The 24,643-nt window shown below is 45.8% G+C and overlaps 15 protein-coding genes across 15 annotated transcripts; 8 read left to right on the top strand and 7 right to left on the bottom strand.

Moving 5' to 3' along the window:
- Nucleotides 1–376: 376 nt before the first annotated feature.
- On the bottom strand, nucleotides 377–1,756 carry HGT18 (Hgt18p; the record flags this gene model as incomplete). The annotated part of the gene is made up of 1 exon (XM_024856878.1): nucleotides 377–1,756. The coding sequence occupies one exon, from the start codon at nucleotides 1,754–1,756 to the stop codon at nucleotides 377–379; it is 1,380 nt and encodes a 459-aa protein (XP_024714758.1).
- A 210-nt stretch (nucleotides 1,757–1,966) lies between these two features.
- Nucleotides 1,967–3,244, bottom strand: ZCF11 (Zcf11p; the record flags this gene model as incomplete). Its single annotated transcript, XM_024856877.1, has 1 exon — nucleotides 1,967–3,244. One exon carries the CDS (start codon nucleotides 3,242–3,244, stop codon nucleotides 1,967–1,969), a length of 1,278 nt encoding a protein of 425 aa, XP_024714757.1.
- A 1,155-nt stretch (nucleotides 3,245–4,399) lies between these two features.
- On the bottom strand, nucleotides 4,400–5,275 carry C7M61_001468 (uncharacterized protein; the record flags this gene model as incomplete). The annotated part of the gene is made up of 1 exon (XM_024856876.1): nucleotides 4,400–5,275. The coding sequence occupies one exon, from the start codon at nucleotides 5,273–5,275 to the stop codon at nucleotides 4,400–4,402; it is 876 nt and encodes a 291-aa protein (XP_024714756.1).
- Nucleotides 5,276–5,483: 208 nt separating this feature from the next.
- C7M61_001467 (uncharacterized protein) lies at nucleotides 5,484–6,527 on the top strand (the record flags this gene model as incomplete). Its single annotated transcript, XM_024856875.1, has 1 exon — nucleotides 5,484–6,527. The coding sequence occupies one exon, from the start codon at nucleotides 5,484–5,486 to the stop codon at nucleotides 6,525–6,527; it is 1,044 nt and encodes a 347-aa protein (XP_024714755.1).
- A 440-nt stretch (nucleotides 6,528–6,967) lies between these two features.
- ARC1 (Arc1p) lies at nucleotides 6,968–8,092 on the top strand (the record flags this gene model as incomplete). Its single annotated transcript, XM_024856874.1, has 1 exon — nucleotides 6,968–8,092. The coding sequence occupies one exon, from the start codon at nucleotides 6,968–6,970 to the stop codon at nucleotides 8,090–8,092; it is 1,125 nt and encodes a 374-aa protein (XP_024714754.1).
- A 485-nt stretch (nucleotides 8,093–8,577) lies between these two features.
- Nucleotides 8,578–9,423, top strand: C7M61_001465 (RNA methyltransferase; the record flags this gene model as incomplete). The annotated part of the gene is made up of 1 exon (XM_024856873.1): nucleotides 8,578–9,423. One exon carries the CDS (start codon nucleotides 8,578–8,580, stop codon nucleotides 9,421–9,423), a length of 846 nt encoding a protein of 281 aa, XP_024714753.1.
- Nucleotides 9,424–10,151: 728 nt separating this feature from the next.
- On the top strand, nucleotides 10,152–11,312 carry C7M61_001464 (ribosome dissociation factor; the record flags this gene model as incomplete). Its single annotated transcript, XM_024856872.1, has 1 exon — nucleotides 10,152–11,312. One exon carries the CDS (start codon nucleotides 10,152–10,154, stop codon nucleotides 11,310–11,312), a length of 1,161 nt encoding a protein of 386 aa, XP_024714752.1.
- Nucleotides 11,313–11,386: 74 nt separating this feature from the next.
- Nucleotides 11,387–12,785, bottom strand: C7M61_001463 (uncharacterized protein; the record flags this gene model as incomplete). The annotated part of the gene is made up of 4 exons (XM_024856871.1): nucleotides 11,387–11,400; nucleotides 11,433–11,878; nucleotides 12,240–12,661; nucleotides 12,783–12,785. The coding sequence occupies 4 exons, from the start codon at nucleotides 12,783–12,785 to the stop codon at nucleotides 11,387–11,389; spliced, it is 885 nt and encodes a 294-aa protein (XP_024714751.1).
- A 451-nt stretch (nucleotides 12,786–13,236) lies between these two features.
- On the top strand, nucleotides 13,237–16,424 carry SMC5 (DNA repair ATPase; the record flags this gene model as incomplete). The annotated part of the gene is made up of 2 exons (XM_024856870.1): nucleotides 13,237–16,293; nucleotides 16,419–16,424. 2 exons carry the CDS (start codon nucleotides 13,237–13,239, stop codon nucleotides 16,422–16,424), a joined length of 3,063 nt encoding a protein of 1,020 aa, XP_024714750.1.
- An 80-nt stretch (nucleotides 16,425–16,504) lies between these two features.
- C7M61_001461 (glutamate--tRNA ligase) lies at nucleotides 16,505–18,046 on the bottom strand (the record flags this gene model as incomplete). Its single annotated transcript, XM_024856869.1, has 1 exon — nucleotides 16,505–18,046. One exon carries the CDS (start codon nucleotides 18,044–18,046, stop codon nucleotides 16,505–16,507), a length of 1,542 nt encoding a protein of 513 aa, XP_024714749.1.
- Nucleotides 18,047–18,721: 675 nt separating this feature from the next.
- On the top strand, nucleotides 18,722–19,096 carry C7M61_001460 (uncharacterized protein; the record flags this gene model as incomplete). Its single annotated transcript, XM_024856868.1, has 1 exon — nucleotides 18,722–19,096. One exon carries the CDS (start codon nucleotides 18,722–18,724, stop codon nucleotides 19,094–19,096), a length of 375 nt encoding a protein of 124 aa, XP_024714748.1.
- A 953-nt stretch (nucleotides 19,097–20,049) lies between these two features.
- Nucleotides 20,050–20,991, top strand: C7M61_001459 (uncharacterized protein; the record flags this gene model as incomplete). Its single annotated transcript, XM_024856867.1, has 1 exon — nucleotides 20,050–20,991. One exon carries the CDS (start codon nucleotides 20,050–20,052, stop codon nucleotides 20,989–20,991), a length of 942 nt encoding a protein of 313 aa, XP_024714747.1.
- A 196-nt stretch (nucleotides 20,992–21,187) lies between these two features.
- On the top strand, nucleotides 21,188–21,610 carry C7M61_001458 (uncharacterized protein; the record flags this gene model as incomplete). Its single annotated transcript, XM_024856866.1, has 1 exon — nucleotides 21,188–21,610. One exon carries the CDS (start codon nucleotides 21,188–21,190, stop codon nucleotides 21,608–21,610), a length of 423 nt encoding a protein of 140 aa, XP_024714746.1.
- Nucleotides 21,611–21,638: 28 nt separating this feature from the next.
- Nucleotides 21,639–22,407, bottom strand: SYN8 (syntaxin; the record flags this gene model as incomplete). Its single annotated transcript, XM_024856865.1, has 2 exons — nucleotides 21,639–21,641; nucleotides 21,685–22,407. 2 exons carry the CDS (start codon nucleotides 22,405–22,407, stop codon nucleotides 21,639–21,641), a joined length of 726 nt encoding a protein of 241 aa, XP_024714745.1.
- A 373-nt stretch (nucleotides 22,408–22,780) lies between these two features.
- C7M61_001456 (uncharacterized protein) lies at nucleotides 22,781–23,167 on the bottom strand (the record flags this gene model as incomplete). The annotated part of the gene is made up of 1 exon (XM_024856864.1): nucleotides 22,781–23,167. One exon carries the CDS (start codon nucleotides 23,165–23,167, stop codon nucleotides 22,781–22,783), a length of 387 nt encoding a protein of 128 aa, XP_024714744.1.
- Between the last annotated feature and the right edge of the window lie 1,476 nt (nucleotides 23,168–24,643).

Below are 24,643 nucleotides of genomic sequence, written 5' to 3'. Positions count from 1 at the left end.
AATTTTTTCTGCGGCAGCTGCCTGGGGACCGCGACCTCCAGACCTCCCACCTTGAAGCACTGGTTAACGCAGTGTGTGCAGGTCTCGCCATACTTAACGGCGCGGTACTCGAACATTTAGGTCAAAGCCCTAATGGTTTGCACGTGACTATAAGAACCAGTCCTAGCCTTTTGGATCACCACCAGCTTGGACAGTAATTTAGGGAGTTGATGCTATTGATTCCCAACCGCAGATCGGCATTCATCATTTACTTCCTGGTTGCTAAATTCTTATCTTCATCTTCAAATTTCTACGCTCTGTTTCTTTGAGTCATTGCTTCATTAGTATGGACTGGTTTTGCAACCAGTTTGACCCACGTACTATCAACGCCGCAGGCCTACTGCAACTGGTTGGGAATGCCCCACACCTCTTCATATGTGTTTTTGCCTTTCGTCTCAGGCACAAAATTCTTGACAAAAATGTAGGTCACAGCACACATAGCTGTGAAGATGTAGTAAGTACCACCTCCTAGCCACGAGTTTCTGAGCACTGGGAACAAGTATCCCACAGCGAACGTAGCAACCCAGTTCATGGTGACACCAAAACTTTGAGCCAGAGCCTTGGCCTTTGGCTGAGTAACCTCACCGACCAACAAGAAGGGAATGGGTCCCAATCCGATTGCAAAGAATGCAATGTAGACGAAGGTGCCCACTACGGAAAACCAGGAATTTGTGGTTTGGATTCCGAAACCAAGTAAAGCGGCAGCGATACCCATGAAGGTGACCGAAGTCTTAAGAAGCGGTTTTCTTCCCAACTTGTCAACAAGAGGTGCAGAGCCAAATGTCACAATAACGTTCACAAGAGAGATCAAGCAATTGATCATGACAGCTTTGGTGGGGAAAATTGAAATCAAAACGGACACTCCATAGAAGATGATCGAATTGATACCACAGAATTGCTGAAGCACCAAGATTCCTGTCGCAACAACCTTCGAGTTTCTGTACTCTGACGACTTCATGTACTCACCCAACGAAACGGCGGAATTAGTCACGGGTCTCTGTTCCTCCTCGCCAGCGAGCAAGTTAGCATCCTCCTCGACAATGCCAGAAGCCTGCTTCCAACTGTTGACCTCGTTCCTAGCAAGACCGTATTCTCCGCCTCTCAATTTGTGCAACACAGTGAAGGCTTGATCAGACATACCATTGTTAACCAACCACATAGGTGATTCGTCCATGTAGCTAACGACAAGGAAGAAATTCAAAAGCGCAATAGCAGCTGCCATAAATAAAATAAACCTCCAATCATTGTCATTATTCCATCTGAGTGCTAGCACTTGTGTAAAAAGTATACCGACATTGACAGAAACTTGGTTCATTGAACCCAAGAATCCCTTGTACAGAGGCGGAGCGATCTCATTAATCACAAGCGATGTGACAACAAGAGCCGATCCAGCACCAACTCCGGCAATGAATCTACCAGCTAACAACGCGTGGTATGAGTTACTGAGTCCATTGAGGGCAGAGCCGAGGAAATAGACGCAACAGTGAAGCATGGCAGTCTTCCGTCTTCCGATACTATCAGCAATAGAGCCAACATAAAATGAGCCAAGCAAACCTCCAATACTGAAGATGGACGTCACAAGGCCAAATTGTTCGGGCTGCAAGGGAATGCACCGAGCGAATCCACGTTGGCCAAAGAATGAATCTTCATAAGGGGTGAGTAGCGGAACAGACTCTTTACAAGTCAAAATGGCCTCTGGGGAATTGAGCTCGGACATGTGATATCCGAACTGGAGCGAGCCGAGGCAAATTGTTGCCACGGTTATGACTAGTTTGGCAGTGAGCGTGTCCGCTGTTTTATCGGCCATTTCTATTAGTAGTTGGTGGTTCGGTGTTCTTGCAGATTTCGTGGGGCAGTACAGGAGTGAGCGTTCCTTTAATGTGTACCTTTCTCGTGACTTTGGTCATGTGATTCGATTTGCAGCCATTTATACTATAGGCAAGAAATTCCCGATCACCATCATGGGAATACCAAAGACATCTCTTTTCAAGGTCCAAATGCAGCCCGTTCGTATTTTCACATCATGCTTAGGTGTGAGAAGGGTGCACTCTGTCATTGTAGCACCAAGGAAGTCGCCAAATGCGATTCTCAGGAAAAGCTGAAAGTACTCCACAACAGATTTATCGTCTAGTAATTCCACAATGAAATTGATCTTTTGACCCATTAGCTGGTCTTTCGTCCACCCAGTGAGTATGCTAAATTCTCTACCCACATAGGCAATCTCGCCTGTTCTTCGCCAAACGATTGTGGGTGTTCCGCTGACCTTGATGAAGTTGTCATAAGTGAGAAGGGTCCGCTGGAAACACTGCTCCATAAAAATGAGGTCAGCCTCTCGTAGCGAGTTTGTACACGCAATAAATGAAGGTCTGTATGAGGCCATTGACTCGGCCATTTTAACGAGCATTTCTTTTGGAAACCGGCTTCGTAAGTACGCAATGAGCTTGTGGAAGCCAGGTGTATAAGAGAATGGTTTCTTCACCGTTGCATAGATGCTTTCTGGTTCCAGATAATGTAGGCCGTTGTCGTCGTTTATATGTCCAGTCTGGTCCTCAGCGTTGGTTTCGATCGCAAACGAAAGGGCCAGTTTCTGATTTCTTTCATAAAAAACTGAAGGGTCAGAGTCCCTCATAGCCTCAATGGCTTGGATAACGTCAGGAAAAGCCGAACGTTCGTTAGACAACTCCAAAAAGTATTGATTTATGCGAACGTCGCAACGAGGGAACTCGGATCCATGGTAGATTTGCGCTTTTTGGGAGGGCGCCTGATGTGTGGTTTCCGCTCCAGCGCTATACGAATTGGCTCCCAAGTTTGACGGCGATGGAACATTCTTTTGCAACATTCCGTGTGGTGAAAGGACGGGTGATATGTTTACAGAATTTGGCGTTCCTTCTGTGGATGTCGCCAGATGGTTGGGATTGAGTCCCATGAAGTTGTCCTGAAGGATGTTGGATAGCTGGGAGTATTCGAGATCTGCAGCTGATGAGAGAAAATTGGTCGGTTTTCTGTGTCTCTGGTTGTCCTGTGGTTGCCATTGTTCATCGCTTCCCAATCTGCTTCGGGGGAAGTTTTGGTCATAGTTGTAGGGTTGGTCTGGGAAAAATGTAGGTGACTCTTCTTTGATAGGTTCTCTTTGGCTGACGCTTCGGCCAATAACCGTAGGTCTCTGATGTGCATAGTTTGGTACAGATGCTGAGTGCTGGAACATGGTAGCTTGGTGCACTTGGTGGTTTCTGTCTGTATACGGTGTTTGTTGATTTGAAGTCATGGAACTGGTTTCTTCCACTGACAGAGCCTTGATCATATCGACTGGTACATCAGATAAATACTTCTTTCGTTTTCGTGGAGCGTCCTCACATGAATCCAGGAGGCCCCTCTGAACACATCGTTTACAGGGTCTGGAAGTATCGCATGTCATATGCGCTTTGTGGCAGTGATTGCATGCTCTCGATGTTTTCTTTCTTTTCTGTTTGTTAGTATTATGCTAAATCAAGAATGCTTTGATCTGACGTCCCAATTAAGCTCTAATCAAAGTCGATATCTCGGTATAGGTCCGAGATCTTGGAGTCATCTGAGTCATGTTGACGAGGGAGGTCCAAGTTGGAAGAAGTTCCATTTGAGTTTCGAGATCAAGAGTTCAGGGCCACCATGAAGCTTATTTTAGATCCAAACATACCGGCTTCGTACCGCTGTCGGCATTCATTCCCCATCAGGTTTAAAAGAGGTCTAATCCAAGCACGGTCTTGATCACACCGGGAGGCACGGGTGCACACCGTTTGCAGCCATGAACATGATTTGGACCAACACAATGATGCAGTCTTGGGACAATTACCAATAAGAAATTTTTTCTTTTTTTGTTGTAAAGAAATATGAACCCAAAAAGTGTTGCGGATTTGCCTTTGTTTTAACAATATAGAGATAATCAGAAGGAATAAATGCTCTTCGAAAGTACGATTTCGAGGAAGGACGAACGCTAGCGACCGTGATGGTATATTTGATTGAAACTGATCACTTCATTTAGTTTGATTAAGCTAATTGGAACACACCACGGTTTTCATTCCTTGACAATTGCTTTTAGTTAATGCAACATGGGCTTAGCTGCGAAACCTAAAAAGGCCAACCAGTAACCTAATTGGAAGCGGCTGCAAAACCGATCATACGATACTTCTAAAACGTAGAAAGCATCTGGATTATACATTGAACATCAAAAGTACAGAATTGGTCGTCTCCGTTCCACATATCTGCACTTACTACAACTCAAGGCGTCTACAATAAGTCGATGAAACGAATATATACTATTTAATCTGTCAAAGGCGAAGCCAAGTGTTTCATATAGCTAAAAGGCAACAATAGAAGCTGGATCTCAACCATCCAAAGCGTAACCTAAATCAGCGCCCTTAAATTGTTCAGCCAATTTGGCCAATTTGTCTCTCAACATGGTCATGTTCTCGTTCACGGGCTCAAATTTAGGAAGCCAATCAGCTACACCATGTTGAAGCACACCCTTAGCACGGAAGTGGCCTTCATCGCAATGTCCATACGAACCATGCAACGTCAAACGAAGCTCCTTGGCCAGGTACGATGCACGGTGCAAAATGTTACTGTTGTAGAACACAATGTCACCTGGTTTGAGATCCACCGAAATCTGACCACTGATATGCTCTTTTCTGTCGTCATTGGTAGTCTTCTCTCTCTCCTCCTCAGTTCTGATTCGCTTGTGAGATCCAGGCACCACAATCAAGCACAGATCATTGGTCAATGCAAGGTTGAACTGAGTTCCAGCATATGGAGCAGTGAGGAGCTCTTCAGCCTCTTGTTGCGGCAGGGCCTCAGGCTTAATGTAGTCTCTGTGCCAATCAAGACCAAAGTCGGTGAGAGGATTGATCAACATGTTGAACAACTCCATGCACAAGTTGTCAGTGGGTGTCTGCAAAATGTCCAGTGCAATATTCAAAAGACGCTGGTCCGAGTATAATGTCTGGAAAGGTTTCGACATATCCTTGAGTTCCGGGTGCAAAAGACCCGTGACACCCCAAATGTCAGGACTAAAGTTCTTAGGCCATGGAGGGAACTGTTTTCCTCTGGTACGAACATGAGGCCAATTGCCGTCTCTGGCATATTGAACAACGTCCAATGAGGCCTTCTTATAAGTCTCAACCTCTTCAGGCAGGAGGAAGCCTCTCACGATGGTGAAGCCCACGTCGGCGATTTCGTCATGGTGTTTGTGTGGAAGTGTCATGTTGAAATAAACAATTGGGAATAATAAAGTGGCAGGTACCCCTTATTTATATGTCTACCCCGGTTCCCCAGGTTTCATGGATCGTATTGCCGCACCACCATGTTACATTTTTCTCGGTGCGCTATCGTGCAACGTTACACCATACGCAGTGATTGCCGACTCTACATAAGAGGCAATCAATTCCGTTAACAACTACATTTTCTTTATCATGAAGTGGGGTATCTTGGGTGCTGGTAACATTGCAGGCAAGTTCGTCAAAGACTTGTTGCTTGATGAGCTGAAGAGGCATACAATTGTCGCAATTGGCTCATCCCTGGAGGATAAGGCTAGACAGTTTCTGGAAGCCAATGGCATAAGCAAGGAGAAGAATCAGGGGGTTATTCCCAAGTTCCAGCTGAGACTGGACTTCTTCAAGAACCCTGACGTTCAAATCATTTATGTGGCATCGCCCCACGTTTTTCACGAAAACCAGGTTCTCGAGGCATTGGAGAATGGAAAACACGTTTTGTGTGAAAAGCCCTTCACAGTGACTGCAGCCCAGTCGAGAAGAGTTTTTGAGGCAGCTGAAAAGTCTGGTCTCTTTGTTATGGAAGCTGTTTGGACAAGATTCATTCCTGCTGTCTTGAAAGCCAAAGAGTGGATCAAGGATGGCTCAATTGGCGATGTCAAGCGTCTTACAGGTGACTTCTCTATGGATCTTGATTTGGACAATCTTCCTGCGTCATCCAGAGGCAGGGATATTAACTTGGCTGCCGGAGCCACTTTGGATGTTGGTATCTACCCCTTGACCTATTCTCGTATTCTCTTGGATGACAAGTTGGGCAAGCAGGCGACGCCATTTGAGGTCAAATCTTTCCTCACAGTGGACGAAAAGGACAAAGTCGACCATCTCAGTACTGTCATTGTGAAGTACAACAATGGTAAGCAGGCAATTGCAACCAGCTCCAACTACACTGCCGGTCCAGAGAAGTTCTTACGCTTGGAGGGAACTAAGGGTTACCTTGAAATGTACGGTAATCCTGCTGCTCCAAAGCACGTCAAGGTTTTCACTCAGGACGGAAAGGTTGTGAAGGAGCATCTCGACAAGGACTCTTTTGCAGGATTTATTCATGAGGCTAATGCTGCTGCCGATGCCATTGAGGCTGGAAAGACCCAATCGGACTCCATTCCTTGGGATGAGACGTTGCTCATGATGGATCTTATGGACAAGGTTCGCTGGGAGAATGATTTCTATTACCCTGGAGAGAAGTAAGGGGAAGGTTAGGATTGGAAGAATCCAGATGAAAAATTATGTACATAACAGCTGAATCTATGGTTTGACAGCAGGTAAGAAATTGGAAAGGGGTTTTACTCATTGAAGTTCATGCCTTGATGTCTGCGGGCCTTCCTTCTACTCTTCAAGTAAACTTTCTTTTAGTACCTTTCACTATTGGTGAGCACTCCATGGATTTCGCAGCCGTTCCAAACCAGTTGTACATCAACGCTGTCAATGCATGGAAAAGTAAAAAAAAAAAATCAAATCCAGTAACTCATCGATCGTCTTTTTGACGAAGTATTAAATTGAGATAAATTTGCAGAAAATACCAAAGACCGTCCTTGCCTTCTTATCGTCGGTATACCTTGTCTCCATAGTGCGAAGATTCTCATCAGGCTGAAAAAATCTATCACCTACAACCCACTGAAACCACCAAGATGGCCGCATTCCTCACCAAATTCACAAGAATCCCTCTCAGGGACATCTCAAAAGCCGCCGACTCGCTTTTCCCTGAGCTCAACGCTGAGGCCAAGGCTTTGGCTGCTCAGTTCACCACCTTGTCCAACAGACTCAACGAGCAGGAGTCCTTGGTCACCTTGAACAACAACTTGAGAACCAGAACCTTCATTGTCGGTCACACGCCTGCTAAGGTTGACTTGGACGTTTTCGCCAAGGTTTTGCCTGTTGCTCACCAGTGGAAGCTGGCCGAGGAGTACGCTCAGTTCAGACACATCCTCAGATGGGCCGACTTGGTTCAGAACACCCTTGTGGAGGTGCCTGAGGAGGAGCAGTTGAAGGTTGACTTGGAGAAGGAGGTGCCACGTGAGATCAAGGAGAAGAAGAAGCCTGCCAAGGAGGGCCAGGCCAAGGATGCTCCAAAGGAAGCCGCTAAGGGTGCTCCTAAGGAGGCTGCTAAGGATGCTCCTAAGGGTAAGAAGCCACTTTCTGAGGAGGACAAGAAGGCTTCTGCTGAGGCCGCTAAGGCCAAGAAGGCCGCTAAGGCTAAGGCCAAGGCTGAGCAGCAGGCCAAGCAGGCTGCCGCTGCTGTTCCTCCTAACCCAGGCATGATCGACCTCAGAGTTGGTTTCATTCAGAAGGCTGTCAAGCATCCAGACGCCGACTCTTTGTACATGTCCACCATTGACATGGGCGACGAAGAGGGACCCAGAACTGTGTGCTCTGGTCTTGTCAAATACATCCCATTGGAGGACATGCAAGAGAGATACGTTGTGTGTGTGGCCAACTTGAAGCCTGTGTCTATGAGAGGTGTCAAGTCGACTGCCATGGTCTTGTGTGCTTCTAACGAGACCACTGTGGAGTTTGTGAACCCACCTGCTGGTTCTAAGGCCGGTGACAAGATCTTCTTCGAGGGCTACAATGCCACCCCTGAGAAGCAATTGAACCCAAAGAAGAAGATCTGGGAGGCTGTTCAGCCAGGTTTCTCCACCACGGAAAACTTCGAGGTTACCTACACTGAGGAGGGTAAGGCTCCAGCGAAGTTGGTGAACGAGAAGGGCGAGCTCTGTAAGAACAGCACTATTGTGAAGGCTGAGGTGAAATAAGTATACATAGAAAGAAGAGGCGAATAATGAGCTGATAGGGTGTAGAGCGAATTGATTTTGAGAGGTCATTGGGTGAGTGGGTCAGATTTTGAATCTCTCGTTAGTGAAAACTTTCAGTCATGTGCATTTACATTTGAACAACTAAACTATAAATTCTTTATTTGACAAATCAGTTGAAAACTTTAAATAAGGATATTCATTTACAATGTATCTCCTGACCCACTGGTGCCTGTTTCGAAGCCAGTAGTGACAGCCAATTCGGCAGATACACTCCGAATGTGTATGCATCACTGTACTAGTCCGAGACCCACTCACATATACTTCAATTCTTTCCCACTCATTTTGCAAACGCCACCATTAAAACACATTTTCAAAGAAAATCACCTTTCTTATTCAAACTAATTTGGTATAATTGAGCCCCGACCGACCAGAAGCGTCTCGGCCTTTCTGAGAAGCTTGCACAGAGTACACCGTAAGCTACTACAATGTCCTCCTCAGACATCCTCGAAATCGACAAGGAGGAGGACATAATTGAAAATCGGTACGAAGCTCTTCCAGAGCACTGCAAGCGCTACTGGAAAAAGCGGTACCAATTGTGGTCTCGCTTCGACCAAGGGGTGCTTTTCACGCCAGAATTGTGGTATTCGGTTACCCCAGAAAACGTCGCCAAATTCACCGCCAAACTAGCGAAGGTCCTTGTGCCTAGAGCAAAAGCCACTTTGGATGTTTGCTGTGGTGGAGGCGGAAACACCATCCAATTCGCTCGTTATTTCGAGAAACTGGTTGGTGTGGATATCAGCTCTACCAACATCACCTGTTGTGAGCAGAATGCCAGGGTGTATGGAACGAAGAATGTGCATTTTCTCAAAGGAGACTGGAGAGAGCTCCAGGATTCGAGAGATTGGGTGCCCGAGGGAGTGGAATTGGATAATGGCAAGTTTGATGTGGTGTTCAGCTCTCCTCCTTGGGGAGGTCCTGCTGTCAACAAGCAGGAGAAGTTTGACCTCCACAAGATGAGGCCGTTCAACGTGAGGGAAATTGTCTCGAGCATGAAGAAAGTTTCGGACAATATTTTCTTGTTCATTCCCAAGAACTCCAATTTGGATCACATTCGAGAGGTTGTAAGAGAACTTTACGGATCCAAAGGGAAGGCCCGTGCCTATCAGACATACGAAAATGGCTGGCCCGTGGCATTGTTGGTGGTGTTTGGCGATACGTGGAGAAAGGAGGTCAAGAAGGGCATCAAAGTTGATGCTCTAGATACTGGGCCTCCGAAGGGTGCTATGATTGAGTTTCTTCTTTCGAAGGGACTCACAATAGGGGCTAAGTAAACACCGAAAGATCCTCGTCTTGAGAGGTTTCAGGTGCAAGTGCTTGTCCCGTTTCTCTGTGGACGTTGGTGGATGGGTGCGTGCTGACACAAGACACCGGGATCTTGAGTGCGTTCTTCATTCACCAAAAGAAACAGAGCGACGAACTGGAAAAATTTTCAATTCTGAGGTCTACGAGCTGGTGGTGTTGGAAAGTATGCCTTTGGCAGGACACAGGGATCCTCGGGGTATATGGAGTACGGCAACACTGGCGAGAGGCCTCCAACCATTCATTCTTAGGGACGCAGACAAAGGAGTCAGAAGAGGTGCTTCTAGCGGGACAAGGGGATCCCGGGTGTGCTGACCTTCTGTCTTCGGTGGCTGTAGTGGCTTTAGCCAAGTCCTTATTCTTACCTGTCACTTTATCTTTGCATGTTCAGTCGGAGAGGAAACTGAGCCGGATTTGCATTCCCCGGGGTTTTCGAACCAAAATACATCATATAGCTAATGTGGCTGCTAGTCAGCTATAACTCAAGCGCAGTGTAGTCGCCGGTCCCTCATGGGTCAAGTTGCCCTTTTCGTAATTGATTTACTATGTACAGAAATTGGGAGCTCTCTTACTCTCCATGACCAGATCATTTGCTTTAAACTTCCACCTTCCATTGTGGTGACTTTTCTCTGCTCTGCTACTGGCTTGGTATATGATAAGCCATGCGCACTTCTCATCTCATCAATCACTAACCACAGCAATGAAACTCCTCAACAAGACAATCGCCTTGGAAAAGGACAAAAGTGGATCTCTTTCGCTTGTACCTCAAGACAAGGAGGATTTATGGCAGCTTTACAACTTGGTTCAAAAAGGAGATAAGGTGGAACTTCTGACGGTGAGAAATGTCAAGAAGACGCCAGGGTCCAAGGCCGAAAGAAAGCATCTCCATTTGAGTCTCGCTGTAGAAGGCGTGGAATACGAGCCAAGCGATGAAGTTATGAGAATCCGTGGTAAGACCACCGAGCAGAACGAGTATGTTCCAAACCAGAGTTTTCACACCGCTGAGGTTCAGCTCAACAAGGCCATCAAGTTGAGCAAGCCCGAGTGGGACGAGTTCAGCTACAACATTGTCATTGAAGCTTCTTCAATTGAGAAGAAGGCAGAAGTCGGTGCAGTTGTTCTTGAGGAGGGTGTGGCCCATCTCTGTCTTGTCACTGATAACATGACTGTTCTCCGAAACAAGGTGGAAAAGTCCATTCCAAGAAAGAGTCGAAGCGACGGTGGTGGCTCCTCGCACGACAAAGCCATTGGCAAGTTCCTCGATACTGTGCAAGCAACACTCTTGCGTAATTTTGACTTGGAAAAGCTCAAGGTGGTTATTCTTGCCTCGCCAGGTTTCACTGCAACTGCCCTCAAGCAAGCCATTTTCGATACAGCTGTCAAGAACAACAATAAGACCATCCTCAAAAACAAGTCCAAGTTCTTGGTCGTGCACTCTTCCACAGGTTATCTTCAAGGTCTAGAAGAGGTGTTGAAAGACCCTGCTGTGCAGAAGAACTTGACCGACACCAAGTTCGCCAAGGAAGCGGCTGTTTTCGACGAGTTCCAGCGTATACTCAATTTAGATGATGGGAGGGCCTGGTATGGTCCTCAGGAAGCCATCAAGGCTCTGGAAATGGGCGCTGTTAAGAGCCTTCTTCTCACAGACGCTTTGTTCCGAAGCGACGATATTGCCGTTAGAAAACACTACATAGCTTTGAGCGACGAGGTGAAGGCTCAAGGCGGAGAAGTATACATCTTCTCGACTCTACACGAGTCAGGCGAGCAGCTCAACCAGTTGACGGGTGTGGCTGTATTGCTCAAATACCCATTGGAGCTTGATGAGGATGAGGATGACGATGACGAGGAGGATGACGAATAAATTAGATGCGTTGACTCAGTGGAGTTCTATAGTCGTCAAGCAAATGCATATACCATACATGGCCGCCTCGGTACCTAATCATCACATCCTGGACAATTCCAATCCCGAGTCCCATGATACCGCCTTTCTTCACATAGCTCATTCGTTGCACAGGCGACATGTGTTTCCATGCTCCATATGTCCATGCCACTATCGTGGCTGCTGCAGCACTGCTGAGGAAGTCTTTGGTCCCTCTGGCATAGTCAATACCAGCTTCAAGGCCAAAGAAAGATGAGACACCAGCTGAATATCTTAATCCTATTTTGGTGGCTTCCCGAGCTCCACTTAGAATCATGACGTAGTTCTTCTTCTTATGGTAGAAGTACCATCCTCCCACGGTAGTAGGTAGTCTATGGCCATTCTCTGTGAGGAATCGAAGGGATGAGATCTTGATGCCTTCAAAGAAGCCCACACCTGCTCCCACAATACCAGAAGCCAAGGCTACCGCGGTGAGTCTTTCCTGAGTAGGAAGGTGGAATCGTTCGTTTCTGTTTTCGTCAGCCTTTGGAAGATCAGAGGACATTGATCTAGTTGGTGATGAGAAAGTCGCACCCATACGTACCGATAGTGAGAACCCCAGTAAGGTGAAATATTCAAAAGGGAAGTAAAGGTAAGAAAATTTGTGAAATTGTGAAACTCTCGAAAAGACCAATTTTGTGAATCTACATGCGTTGCACGTCGCTATTTCCATGTTGTACTTCAACACGAACCTTTTTGGTTCTTTGTACTGGATAGCCTGAGTCTCGCAGTGATAGAGAGAACATAATAACAGAACTTCTACAATACTTTGCGATTGGAGCAAAGGAAACTTCAACAAAACCGCTTTCCTCCAAATGCCCATCACAATTCCTCATAAATGGTATCCATTGATATAGCATAGCTCCCTACTGGTCCAAGATGGACTTCACAAACTCGACATAGTCGACGTTGCCCTCGCTGGTAACGTTCACGCCCTTCAACAACTCGTCCACCTCGGAGTCTGTCAACTTCTCTCCAATCGAGGTCAAGATGTATCTCAATTCGCCAACACCGATGTATCCAGTCTGCTCCTTGTCGAACACCTGAAAGCCCTTGATGTAGTCTTCAGGAAGACCAAGAGGCTTGAAGCCGTCTGGTCTGTTGATAATCTTCTCGTAAGTCTCGAAGTCAAATTCAGGCAGCTTGATGCCGCTTTGCAACTCAGAGATCTCAGCCAAAGTAGGGTTTTGGCCAACGGCTCTCAATAAGTCACCCAAGTGCTCAACGGGAATCTTGCCAGTGCCCTTCTTGTCGAAAAGGGCGAAGGCGTCTTTGTAAGTTTTGTTGTTAGACTGCTTGTTAGTATGACGTATTCAATTTGAGGGACAGATCAGCTTTTTCAATTTCTTCCATATTCCATTCATGTATCCTTGGTAATGGAAGCGTGTCTGGCCATAGTTTTGTTGAACATACCATGTCTGTTAGTAGAGGCTATGATGTATGAGTTCTTTTCATCCAGAAATGTAAACAAAAACGCGCGTGATCAAGTGCACGTGAATGATCTGGCAGTGATGCCTAATTACCGTTGATTCAGGCGATAAATGACATGAATGGATAAAAGATTACTTAGCAGTTGACCTGTTAAAGCTATTCTTATACCTCTTTTCTTGTACAAGACTTTTGTGGGATGGTTGTATGAAACACACCCATCAAGCTAAGCTTACATAGAAATACCCACATACTTTCGAGACAATGAATATTCAACTTATTCGTCAAAATGATTCCAAATGAATGATTATGAATACTCCTTTTCAAAGTCTGATCGTAGTTTCTTTTTTCCACGCTTTTATGTAATCATCTGCATGATGCTGATTTGCACCCACTGTTATCATTTTCAAACGCGAACAGACGCCTTCATTACTACCCCATGGAAAGAAACGGCGACTTAAACGGGGATAGTGATCCGAAAAGGCGAAAGTTGAATGGAGGCGGGGGACCTATGGAATTCAAGCCGGGCAATATCCTCCGTCTACGAATCTGGAACTTCACCACTTACTCATATGGAGAGTTCATTCTTTCACCGACGCTAAACATGATTATAGGACCCAACGGTACCGGAAAGTCAACATTCGTTGCAGCTGTGTGTCTAGGTCTTGGAGGCAAAGTTGATTTGATCAAGAGGAAGAATATGGACTCTATGATCAAGTCGGGTTCTACTGAGGCTCTGATTGAGATCAAGCTTAGGAACAAGGATGGAGAGCCCGATGTCACGATAAAGAGAACATTCTTCCTCAAAAACACGAAAAGCCGATGGTGGGTTAATGGATCCTCCAGCGATGTGCTCAAAGTTCGCCAACTAGTGCTTGATCTAGGTATTCAACTAGATAACCTATGCCACTTCCTTCCCCAAGAACGTGTTGCCGAATTCGCCACGCTATCCCCAGAGAAGCTTCTTCTAGAAACAGAAAGAACAATTGGTGACACCACCCTCCTTGACAAACATGAGTTACTTATAGAGCTAGATACCAACTGGGTGGAATTGAATGCGGATGTACAGAAGTTGGAGGAGAACATCGCCGGTTTGGTTGCAGATGTAGCTAAATTTGAGCAGGAGGCTCAAAGATATGCTGAGTTTGAGGAAAAAGCGAAACAGATTGATTACCACAAGAAGCTTCTACCCTATGCCAAACTTCAGGATGTGAAGGAACAGATGAAGGGTCTTAAGAAAGTTCGTGATGAAGCGAAGCGTGCATTGCAAGAATTTGCAGCTACAACACAGCCTTTATTAAGTCAGCGTGATATTGCTGAAAAGGATCTAGAGGCACAAAAGGAGAGGATTATCAAGCATAAAGAAGCGCTTTCACAGAAAAATGAGGACGTCAAGACCATCACCAAAAGGATAGCATCGCTTGAACAATCTTTAGAAGATACAAAAGGCGATATCGACTCTTTGCAGAACTCCACGGAGAAACGAAGAAAGGAGCTACAGAGAACACGGGAGGAAAAAGATACTCTACAAAACAAGTTGCTGACATTAGAGGAGGTTGATGAAGATGAAATCAAGCGGCTCTCTGAAGCAAGACAGGAAAAGCATGACGAGAAGCTTCGAAGAGACGAAGATGTGGAAAATCTTGTCTTTGAAGTAAGCAGCTTGAAGCGTGAACATGAATCTAATGAGATAAAGATGCGTGATGAAAGGCGCAAGCTTGAAAATGACGATAAGCTAGAGATTTTAAACACCAAGGGCTCTCGTTATCGACCTGAGATATTAGAGAGCACATATAAGGCACACCTTTGGCTTAGAAAGGAAAGACGCAATCACGGTCTCAAATTCTATGAGGCTCCTGTTGTTTCATGTCATGTCACCAACCAGAAAGTGGCCAAATCGTTTGAAAAGGTTGTGGACAATAACTCCTTGTTCGCCTTGTTCTTCGATAACGAAACTGAGTATCAGAAGGTGTCTCAGATCTTGCCGCGTGAACTCAACGTTCCCATGAGAGTTGTTTCGAGTGAGGAGACTCCACAATCCCCAGTTTCGGTTTCCGTACTACGTGAGTACGGGTTTGAAGGCTACCTTTCGGATTTTGTCGATGGACCTCCCTCTGTGGTGAAGGCCCTCAAGCAACGTTCTCAAATACATGCCATTCCTGTTGCTACCAAGCCTATCGATACAGAGGTGGTGAAGAAACTTCTCGTTCCTGATGCCAATGGTAAGGTACCATTCATGAGGTTTATTGTCGAGAATAACCTTTATTCAGTGGGCAGGTCCAAGTACGGTAGCAGGCAAGTCTTCTATCGTACAGAATACATTGGGGAGGCTCAATTGATGGGCTCCAGGGAACTCACTGAAGAGATGAAACGCGATATCAAGCGTAAAGTCATCTCCTACAAACAGAAATTGGACGACATTTTGGAGAAGCGTGAATCTATCAGCAAACAAAAACTGCAGCATCAAGAGGCGCTACTTGCAATATCTGATGAACTCACAAAGTTAGACTCGGAGATTCGCTCGCTTAGAAAAAAGAAGGAAGCTGTCCTGAGAATTCAAGAGACTATTAAACAACTAGAGTCTAGAATTACGAAACTCAAGGAAAGTATGACTCAAGATGACACCATGAAAATCAAGGAGGCGGAAAACAAGTTGATGAATCTCTATGTCGAGCACTCACAGGAGTTTATGAAGATGGCGGAGGTAAAAGAAAGAATTGTGATGGAAAATTTGGAGCTCAAGAAGTCCGAGCTCTTGACACAACAATCAAAGAGTAAGGTTCTTTCCATTCAATCTCTCTTAGAAGAGCTCGACCTCCATAAAGTCGATTTGCAAGAAAAATACGCCGATGCAAAGAGCCGATACGATCAGTATAAGAAGGGTGATGCTGCAAAAGAAATCAGAGAACAATATCTCACTGACTCCGATCGTGAGGTCGTTAGAGGGCTTGCAGAAACCTATCTCAATAATTCCCAATTATCCGAGCATTATATTCTTATCAAGATTGATCAGCTCGAAGATGAATTGAGTTTACTCTCCAACGCAGACAAGGGCTCCATTGAGCTGTTGAAGCAGAAGCGTGCCGATCTCGAGATCTCGCAAAGGCAACTTCCTGACCTACAACGAAAGAGAGATGATCTCAAGCAGAGAATAGACAACGTCTCCGGTCCTTGGCAGGGAGAGCTTGGTGATATGGTCGAGAAAATGTCCCAAACCTTCCAAAAGAATTTCATTACAGTTGCTAGTGATGGTCAAGTACGGTTAGTAAAGCTGGAACGATTCCAGGATTGGAAGCTTGAAATTCTTGTCAAGTTCAGAGAAAACTCGGAACTCAAGGTTCTCGATCACCAGTCACAGTCAGGAGGCGAAAGAGCTGTGTCCACAATCTTTTTTATCATGTCACTACAAGGATTGACCAATGCGCCCATCAGGATTGTGGATGAAATCAATCAGGGAATGGATCCCAAGAATGAAAAGATGGCACACAAATATTTCGTTCACACGGCTTGTAAAAAAAGTCGGTCGCAGCATTTCTTGGTAACACCAAAGTTGATTACCGGTTTGTATTATCACGAAGACATGGCAGTGCATTGTATTTTCACTGGTCCATTCCTCAAGAGCAATGATGAGAAGGCCCCGAAACCGGGCCTTTTGGATTTTCAAAGAACAAGCAAGGTTTCGTCATAGATTAATTAATGCATTCTATTTACAGTATTTCGGCTTCGAGGAAAACGATGGCATTATCAAGACGCTCCACATATTTCTCGTAGCCAAGTATGTTAATGAGTGTGGGGATGGTGATTCCTGAAACGCCTCCTGCCAATGCAAAACGAGCAGCTTGGAACAAGTCTTTCTTCTTCAACTCTGGATTAGTCTTGAGAATGTCGTCAACGGGGAAAGGGCTATCCGAGGTTTGAGCACGCCTGATTGTTTGAAGAATGGAGAGACACTTTTCCTTCTCGCTCGGCATTTTGGACTCAGCTAAATCAACTTCTTTGAAGAAATAGGTATGAACGTTTTGTATTTCCTGGATGGAGCTGACATTGGGCCCCACATTTTGAATCAAATGGCTCCAGAAATCTTTCGAGAACTCTCCATTAGTAACTTTCTTGAAGCCAGGGAATGTTTCGTCTACCAATTTCTCGAGACTCGAAGGCTCACTTATTCTTGACAAAAGGTGACTCTTGTTGAAGAAGTGAAGCTTGTTGTCGTTCACCTTTGCATTTCCTTTCGTAAGATGATCCAACAGAAACTTGCTCACGAGGTCCTCTAGCGACATCACCTCACTGGTTGGCTTACCTTTCTCTGGTCTTGGTGGAGACCAGCCAAATAATGCAGCGAAATTTGTGAGTGCTTCGGGAAGAATACCCTCGTCTTTCATACTCAAAACCCCAATATCTCCTTGTCTTTTAGAGAGTTTCTTGTCTGTCAACGAAGTAAGCAACGGTATATGTATAAACTGAGGAGGTTCCCATCCGAATGCTCTGTACATAGCGATGTGCTTTGGCGTCGCCGCCAACCACTCCTCGCCACGAATAACATGGGTGATCTTCATCAAGTGGTCATCAACAACGTTAGCAAAGTGATATGTGGGAAGGCCATCCAGCTTGAGAATCACGAAGTCGTCAAATCTTCTGTCTGTCGGATTCACCAGGGGCTGAAGGTCAAGCTTTCCGTGAAGAAGATCCGTGAAAGCTTCATAGCGTTCTGGCGACTTGAACCTGAAAGTAAATTCCTCTTCTCCCTCGGGAGCATGAAGGCACTTTCTATCATAGGTGACAGTCGTGGGTGGCTTCAATGCCATCGCAGTTTCTCTTAAATGCAAAAGGCGGTCTTTGGAACAATAACATTTGTATGCGTAGCCTGCTTTTATGAGCTGATCGGCATACTCTTTGTATATCGACTTTCTCTCTGATTGTTTGTATGGTCCGTAAGGTCCACCAACTTCAGGACTTTCATCAGGTCTCAAACCTGTCCAATTCAAAGACTTGTAAATGTTGGCTTCTGCATCTGGCACAAGTCGCTTTTGATCTGTGTCCTCCAAGCGAAGAAGGAATTGGCCGCCTGTGCTTTTGGCTAACAAGTAGTTGTATAGAGCCGTTCTCAACGATCCCAAATGAAGGTACCCAGTAGGTGAAGGAGCAAATCTCGTACGTGCCGGTCCCTTCGGCTGAATGGACTTGCTTTGAGGCACATGAAGCTTTCCTTTGAGATTTAGCTTCAGAAGGAGCCGTAGCGAACCCCACATATCAAGGTGATGTAGTTGTAGTACAACCGCGCGAATGCAGTCGGGTGTAAAAGATGGGATTTATGAGGGCCTCCTCTGGGTTCGTTGCAATTTGGTCAAACAGAATTCAGTTTTTGTTCATTTATCTTAAATAATCACTGCTTCCACAATCGCTTCAGTTCGATTGCATTTCTGGTACGGTGGGAAAACAGCTGCCTACACACAAATGATCTTACTGTTTCACCTCTTCAACGCCTACTCTCAAACGACTACGTTACTGTAATTTAATCAAATTTGTTGATGCAAAAATAAACCGAACAATGCAAATTAAACCGTGCAATGTTTCTTACCGGATAACTACTAACTTTTTCCAATTTCAATAATGAGTAGAAACTGTACCCTTGCTCTAGTTCTCCGGCGGCTGCGAAAAACCGTTAGATGTCAAGCTCGGATCCGTAGCAAAGCCCACCGAGGCATCATACAAGCAAGATGGCAAAAAGTGGTTAATAAGAAGTAATCTATTATCTTTAGTATTTAACCAAGATAACTTCCAATACAACATAAAAACCATGAATTTCTCTTCATGCTACCCTGCACAGGTTAGAGATGATTTAGCGTATGCACCTCTCGAATTGCCGCAAAATTTTCAGAACCCCAGATCTCAGGTGTACCACTTCACACTGCCAGAAACCACGAATGTCACAATTCAGCCGCCAGACAACAGCTCTGCCTGCTCCTCCCATGCAACCTGCTGTCCAAAGCTCCATCAACCAAAAAAGACAGTTGCAGCAGTTCTATCTCCACAAGCTGTTTGATCTCGAGCTGGATGTCGAATTCCTTCCTTTGATTCCACAAGACCCTGTTGGGGCTGCCATTCAGATGCAAGAATCCATGGCTATGCAAAAGGCTCAATACACCATGAGTCCAGGAATGAGTCCACTCAATAGACAAGAGGCTATGGCCTTGTACAACCAGGCAGCTCAGCGTTCGAGACGCCATAGCAACCAGTTCTTGCAGCAGCACTTGTTTGGTGGAAAGAGGGCAAACTACTCTCTGTACCGCAACCACTAGAGGTGAAAATAATTGAAATAGGGGTTACAGGGCACCAACCCTGAGGTTTATGCCCGGATCATGACGGAACAACCAAGGCAACTTGTATATAACTGGAGTAAGATTTATAGAATATTTATAATAGATTGATATGAACGGCGTTAAAGCGTTATTTGAATATTTGTAGAATTAATTTTGATTTGAAGAGTGATGGTTGTTTCATGAAATCACTGCAATTGCGCACTATGGCTGCAAATCAAATACTTATCAACGCCTATATTAATTGATGAAGGTGGTTGAAAGCACAAGCACAAACAATACGAAATATAAAGTCATGCTAATCTTTCATGAACGTTAATTTGACGTCATCTTCCCCGACAACATCAAACTATGCTCGACACTGCTTCTGAAGCACTTGCGGCTTCCACCAGGTAGACTCACAAAGAATAGTAAAATGAACCTTTAGGCACGTATTGTAGCGGCAATACAAATGAGTCCTCATGACCTCCCTTCAAAACTTCAAAGATCCTCCTACGTAGTGCAAGTGTACTCTGAGAGTGAGAGTATACCTCCAATAACTGCCCATCAACCAATTGGCTAGTGTCATTCAATTGCTGATTCTGTTAAAATTATCATAATGCTTCCGGAAGTATGAAAAAATTTACGACAATGCGTGAACTTTCGGTCGTGTTCTCTCGAAAGACTCATGGAACCCTGAGGAACGTACTATGCTCGATTTGCAGCCAAAGTTTTAACCACATCATCCATGAAAGCGAGAAATAAAGCGAAAGCACCGCCAATCCTAAATCATATATATAAGAAGCGCTGGATCCCAAAATTTCACAATTTTTGAGAGTGAGTCGAAATTCAAGGGATCAAGGGTCTGGTGGCAAGGTCTTCTGATGCTATATAATGCGCGCTTGCCCCATCCCTGACCCCAACCTACTACTACTACCACCACCACAAATACCACCATGTGTAAGAAGAAGGAAGATACATTGACCCGTGCAGAGTCAGATTCTGACTCTTTCTCGCCTTATGACGAGGATATCAGTCGCTTTTTTGACAAGGCCTCCGGCTTCACCAAGAAGGTTGTGGGGCACACCTTCGATTTGGCTAGTGACTTGCCCGGCATGTTCAAGGAGCAGGAGGAGCACTTCATGGATAAGTTCATGAACAGACCATACCAGACCCGTGATAAGGATTTGGACTCCGACAGAGGTTTTCATCCATTTGGCATAGCGTTTGATGCCCTTGATGTATTCGGAGGGTCCAGTGGCGACACACCATTCGGACTTTACTCCTACAAGAGTCCTTCGGTCAGAAAGTACAACGAATGCATGCGCAAGGATGGTGAGTCCGTTTGGGATTCGGAGGGCTACTGGCGCTGTTTGTTCCCTAATCGTGAGATCCCCAACAAGCTCTTGAACTACAAGAAGAACCACTTGTCAGGGCACATTTTGACCAAGGAAGACTTCAACGAGGCAATCCAAGAGCATCCTGGTGCTGACAAGAATGGTGTAATCGACTTGGGCCCCAAGGGTATGTTCTTCCGTGAGTTCAATCGCTACTTGAATTGGAAGAACCATTTGTACGAGGATGTCAGGAGGCAGAGGGAGGAGTCCAGACGGAACCTTCGTGAATCAATGAGAGCTGCTAACCCGTTCACTCCTGAGAATGAGGGACAAGGCCAGCCTGATGAGGTGGTATCGTACTCTACGAAGATATACACCAACTATGATCGTGACAACAACAACGAGGTGATGCACGAAACCAAGACTGAGGTCATGGCCGACGGAAGATCCGTCACTACGAAGCTGACGCGAACCAGGCCAATTGGCAGCACCGAATGGCTGGTGGCCGATCAACTGACCGAGGAAGACAACAAACTGGGATGGTTCTGGAACTCCAAGTAGGTCAGATCACGAATTGGGTAGGGCATCGAGCCCCGGATGTTTATACGAATGATTGAATACATGTAAAAAGGCTGATAACCGGCTTGCAAAGTCCGTAAGACTACGGTGCGGTACGGGTGTGTGGGGCGGCAATACCTCAACGATACGGTAGCGAAGAAACAATATAGATAGGCCTAACACACTCACTCAATTCGTCATGAACCCTTTGAACAAAATCATCTTCCTTTCAGCATTCTTGGCCTTTGGCTTCCTCCTAATCCTTCTTTCATGTGCGCTATACAACAACTGGAAACCCCTATGGGTCATTGCCATCTTCTTGGTGGCTCCTTTGCCAAACATAATCCTGTCTTCGATTGAAAACAACCGAGACGATTTCCTTACTTTTAGCAATGACAGAGGAAACACCCCAACCCCATTGCAAGAGCTGGCCAAGATCATTACAGGATTCTTGCTCGTGAGCGGCATAGCCTTGCCTTTAACCATGTACCATACACAGCTCATTGGCGTGGGCTCTTTATTCATGAGTGTAATTGGTGGTATGATTGTCTACAGCGATATTATAGTGTTTATATGGTTCTTTTCCGAGCACGAGGACGAGAATGACGACTTCAACTTCTAGCTGAGCACCACCAACAACAATATTAGGATCACTGAGAGGACGATGATGGTGACAAGACTACCATTTTCACGAACACGGGTACGGAAGTCCTTGAGTCGGAGACTGGCCCGGCCCAAGCGGGAGCCAGAATCGTCCACACCTCGTTCCAAGTCATTTAGCAATATGAGATGGTCGTCCAACTCGTCGTTGATATTGCGGCCCATGGAGTGCTGGACTCTGATCGATTCATGCAATGCATCTAAATTCTCGTCTTGCTGCAAAAGCTGTTGCTGATGCTGCGCAAACATCTCACGGTTGGAAGTATCTACAGAATTCAACGACTGGGAGTCCGCTTCCTCCGGGTCGTCCCGATATGGCTTGATCTGGCCCTGGGTGCCCATAAGCTGAGACCTCATATTATCATCATCAGTGTTGTAGTCCTTGAACCGCACCAGTTTCTTGGTAGTGAGTTCAGGCGCCTCCGGCTTGGTGATTTTCTCGGTGTATTCATACTCATGGGCATCGACATATGCATCTTTCGACAAAACGGCAAGCTGCTCAGTATATGAATCGACGATGGTAGCGAACTGTGTGGCAAACTGGTCAGCGTGACCGGTGGAGATATCCAGATGTAGATACTGGAGACTCTTTTTGATCTTTGCGAGCAAATTAATCAAGTCCATATTGTCGTCCAGCGACGGAGTAAGCTTGAGAGTCTCGGTCAAGCGTTGCCGCTCTTCAAGAGTAGCCTGCAACTGGTCCGTGAAAGACCGAAGCTTGGCAAACAGAGCTCTGATGTCTTTCTGTGTGATAGTCATGCTGGTGTGGATTGTGCGGTGGGACAGATAAGAAGTGGTAGTGAGATCACGTGCGAGAACCGGAAACCGCCACAACAGAACCATGGAACGGGAATGGCAAATCACTGAGAGGCTGAGGCAATTGACTACTTACAAGAGGTTGTTTGTTGATGGTAATTGGATCAAACTCACCGAGGGCTTGATCCACAGCAGATCGCCGGTTGGGCGGAGTTAACCTTTGCAGAGGGTTGCATCAACATCCTTTGCAGACATTTACCCAGCTGCTTCGCATCGGAAGAATGACAATTTGACGAGAAAGCCCGTCGTCTACATTGGATTCGTGCATAAATGACATTCTGGCCCTTGTGAGACCGACTCTATTAACAATTAGCTGTTAGCGGCGTGACTGGGGATACAAATCGCCCCTTTTAAAGATCGTGGTGCTCCAGGCGGGGGAGTTTTTGAGTGTGGAGACGGTTTCGTCGAGGCAACGCTGGATTTCCAACATTTCCTGCTCCGCCAGGCCCTCTAGGCATTCTAGCATGGTATGCAAACTGTCCAAGCCCGACTCCAAGGCCTTCCGTGAAGGTAGTTGTCGTAGACTGGATCTGGAACTGTGTGGTTTCTGGAGACTCAGTTGGATGGATGTGGCGTGGGAGGTGATGGAGAGCAGCAGAGCATCGGAGTCCAGCTCCGTAGCACTGTCGTTATGGTGCAGCTCGGACCACTCTGAAGCCTCCCAGCTGAGGTCGTCGAGTTTCCCCAACAATGCTTTTGACATGGACGGAAAAAGAGTGATAGCAAAAATTGAAAAATGGCCGAAGCTCCCGAATATGTATGGAAGCAGGCAGCCGCCAAAGGGGTCCTCCACTGGCTGGTGCGTCGCGTTTTTATTATACTTTAGGCAGTGCGCCAGGCATACACGAAAAGACGAGCCTGCCAAAACATGAGCCGCTTTTAATTTTTCTGGCTGCGAAATTCATTGTCTTGAAGCTGGCATGGCTGGTTTAATTTCCCGTCTGGCCGAGGCACAATAGAGGACTCGTGTGGAGCAAACAATCTAAAGAGGTACAACGAGCTGGCCGAAAACAGCATGCAGCTTTGTCAGAACTCTAAAAGCTGGGCATGGTTGACTCCGAGAGCTGCTTGGGAACAAGGCCTTCGAAGTCTGTTTTGCAAATCATAAACAAACACACGGAGATCGTTATGATTACGGATTTTCTTCGATCGGTGCCACCTGGGCTATTATTACTTTGATTTGCCTGACGAGCACGCGGCAATGTAGATCGCGGTCTTATCTTAAATCCATGGGAAACATCTGAAGAAGGATGAAATTCGTAGATGGAAATTGCGCATAATCCAAGCCCTTTCGAGATCAAGTAAAAGGTTGACCTCATCAGTAGCTAATAGGCTTAACGGTACGCAGGTGCATTCCAACGCATTTGCGATTTTAGACGACCTGGTGTACCCCACCGACCCATGGTTAGACGGAGACAGCATTTCAACGATCAGCGTGGAAAGTATCACAGAAAGATTGAGTTCCTTGAATCTTATAAATGCAACACCAAAGACTGAACGGTAGACTCTGGATAACTCTATCAGTCGCCTACACGAGTGTTTGGCTGCAAATGCGCATCACGTCTGGAGAATGTACCAAGGCTTATCGTAAATGCTAGTACTTTGTACTATCCGGCTGAGCTTTGTGCTATTCGGCTGAGCGTTTTTCTTGTGAAATCACAAAACCGATATTTTAGTTGATCTATGATTATCTCGAGGGGAGATCGGCGAAAGTGACGTGTGATTCGAGCTCGAGAAATGTGGCTTGTAGGAGCGTGTTCTCGAACCTCGAACCACGAGTGGCCTGATTTTGGCGTGGCCCGAAGCATATAAAGAAAACAGCTTTGTAGAGTCTGGCTTCATATACGCGAATTCTTCTTGACTGGTATGGGTTCATTTTGATTATGTGTTGTGGAGAATTCAGGAACCAGTATTCGAGCGCAATTCCAGGTTAGTGCTGAAACAAACAATTTAATGTTTGATTGTGCCATGGGGGACTTTTCCTTGTTATATCAAAGAATGAGAATAAAGGAGCTAAACAGATCACAAACGGACTCATAATATCAGGGCATTGTGCTGCTTTGGGCCTATGACGTTGGGGTTCAGAGTGGCGAGGCAACGAAAAGTGCATGCTAGAGCCAACAATGGGCAAGACTTCGTAAAAGGTGAAATCTGTTTATAAATAGGCAGAGTCCCCAAA

This window comes from Candidozyma pseudohaemuli (genome assembly GCF_003013735.1).
Source record: "Candidozyma pseudohaemuli strain B12108 chromosome Unknown scaffold00002, whole genome shotgun sequence".
NCBI lineage: Eukaryota > Fungi > Ascomycota > Pichiomycetes > Serinales > Metschnikowiaceae > Candidozyma > Candidozyma pseudohaemuli.
Note: the sequence above shows the minus strand (reverse complement) of the source record. Positions and strands in the feature narration are given on the sequence as shown.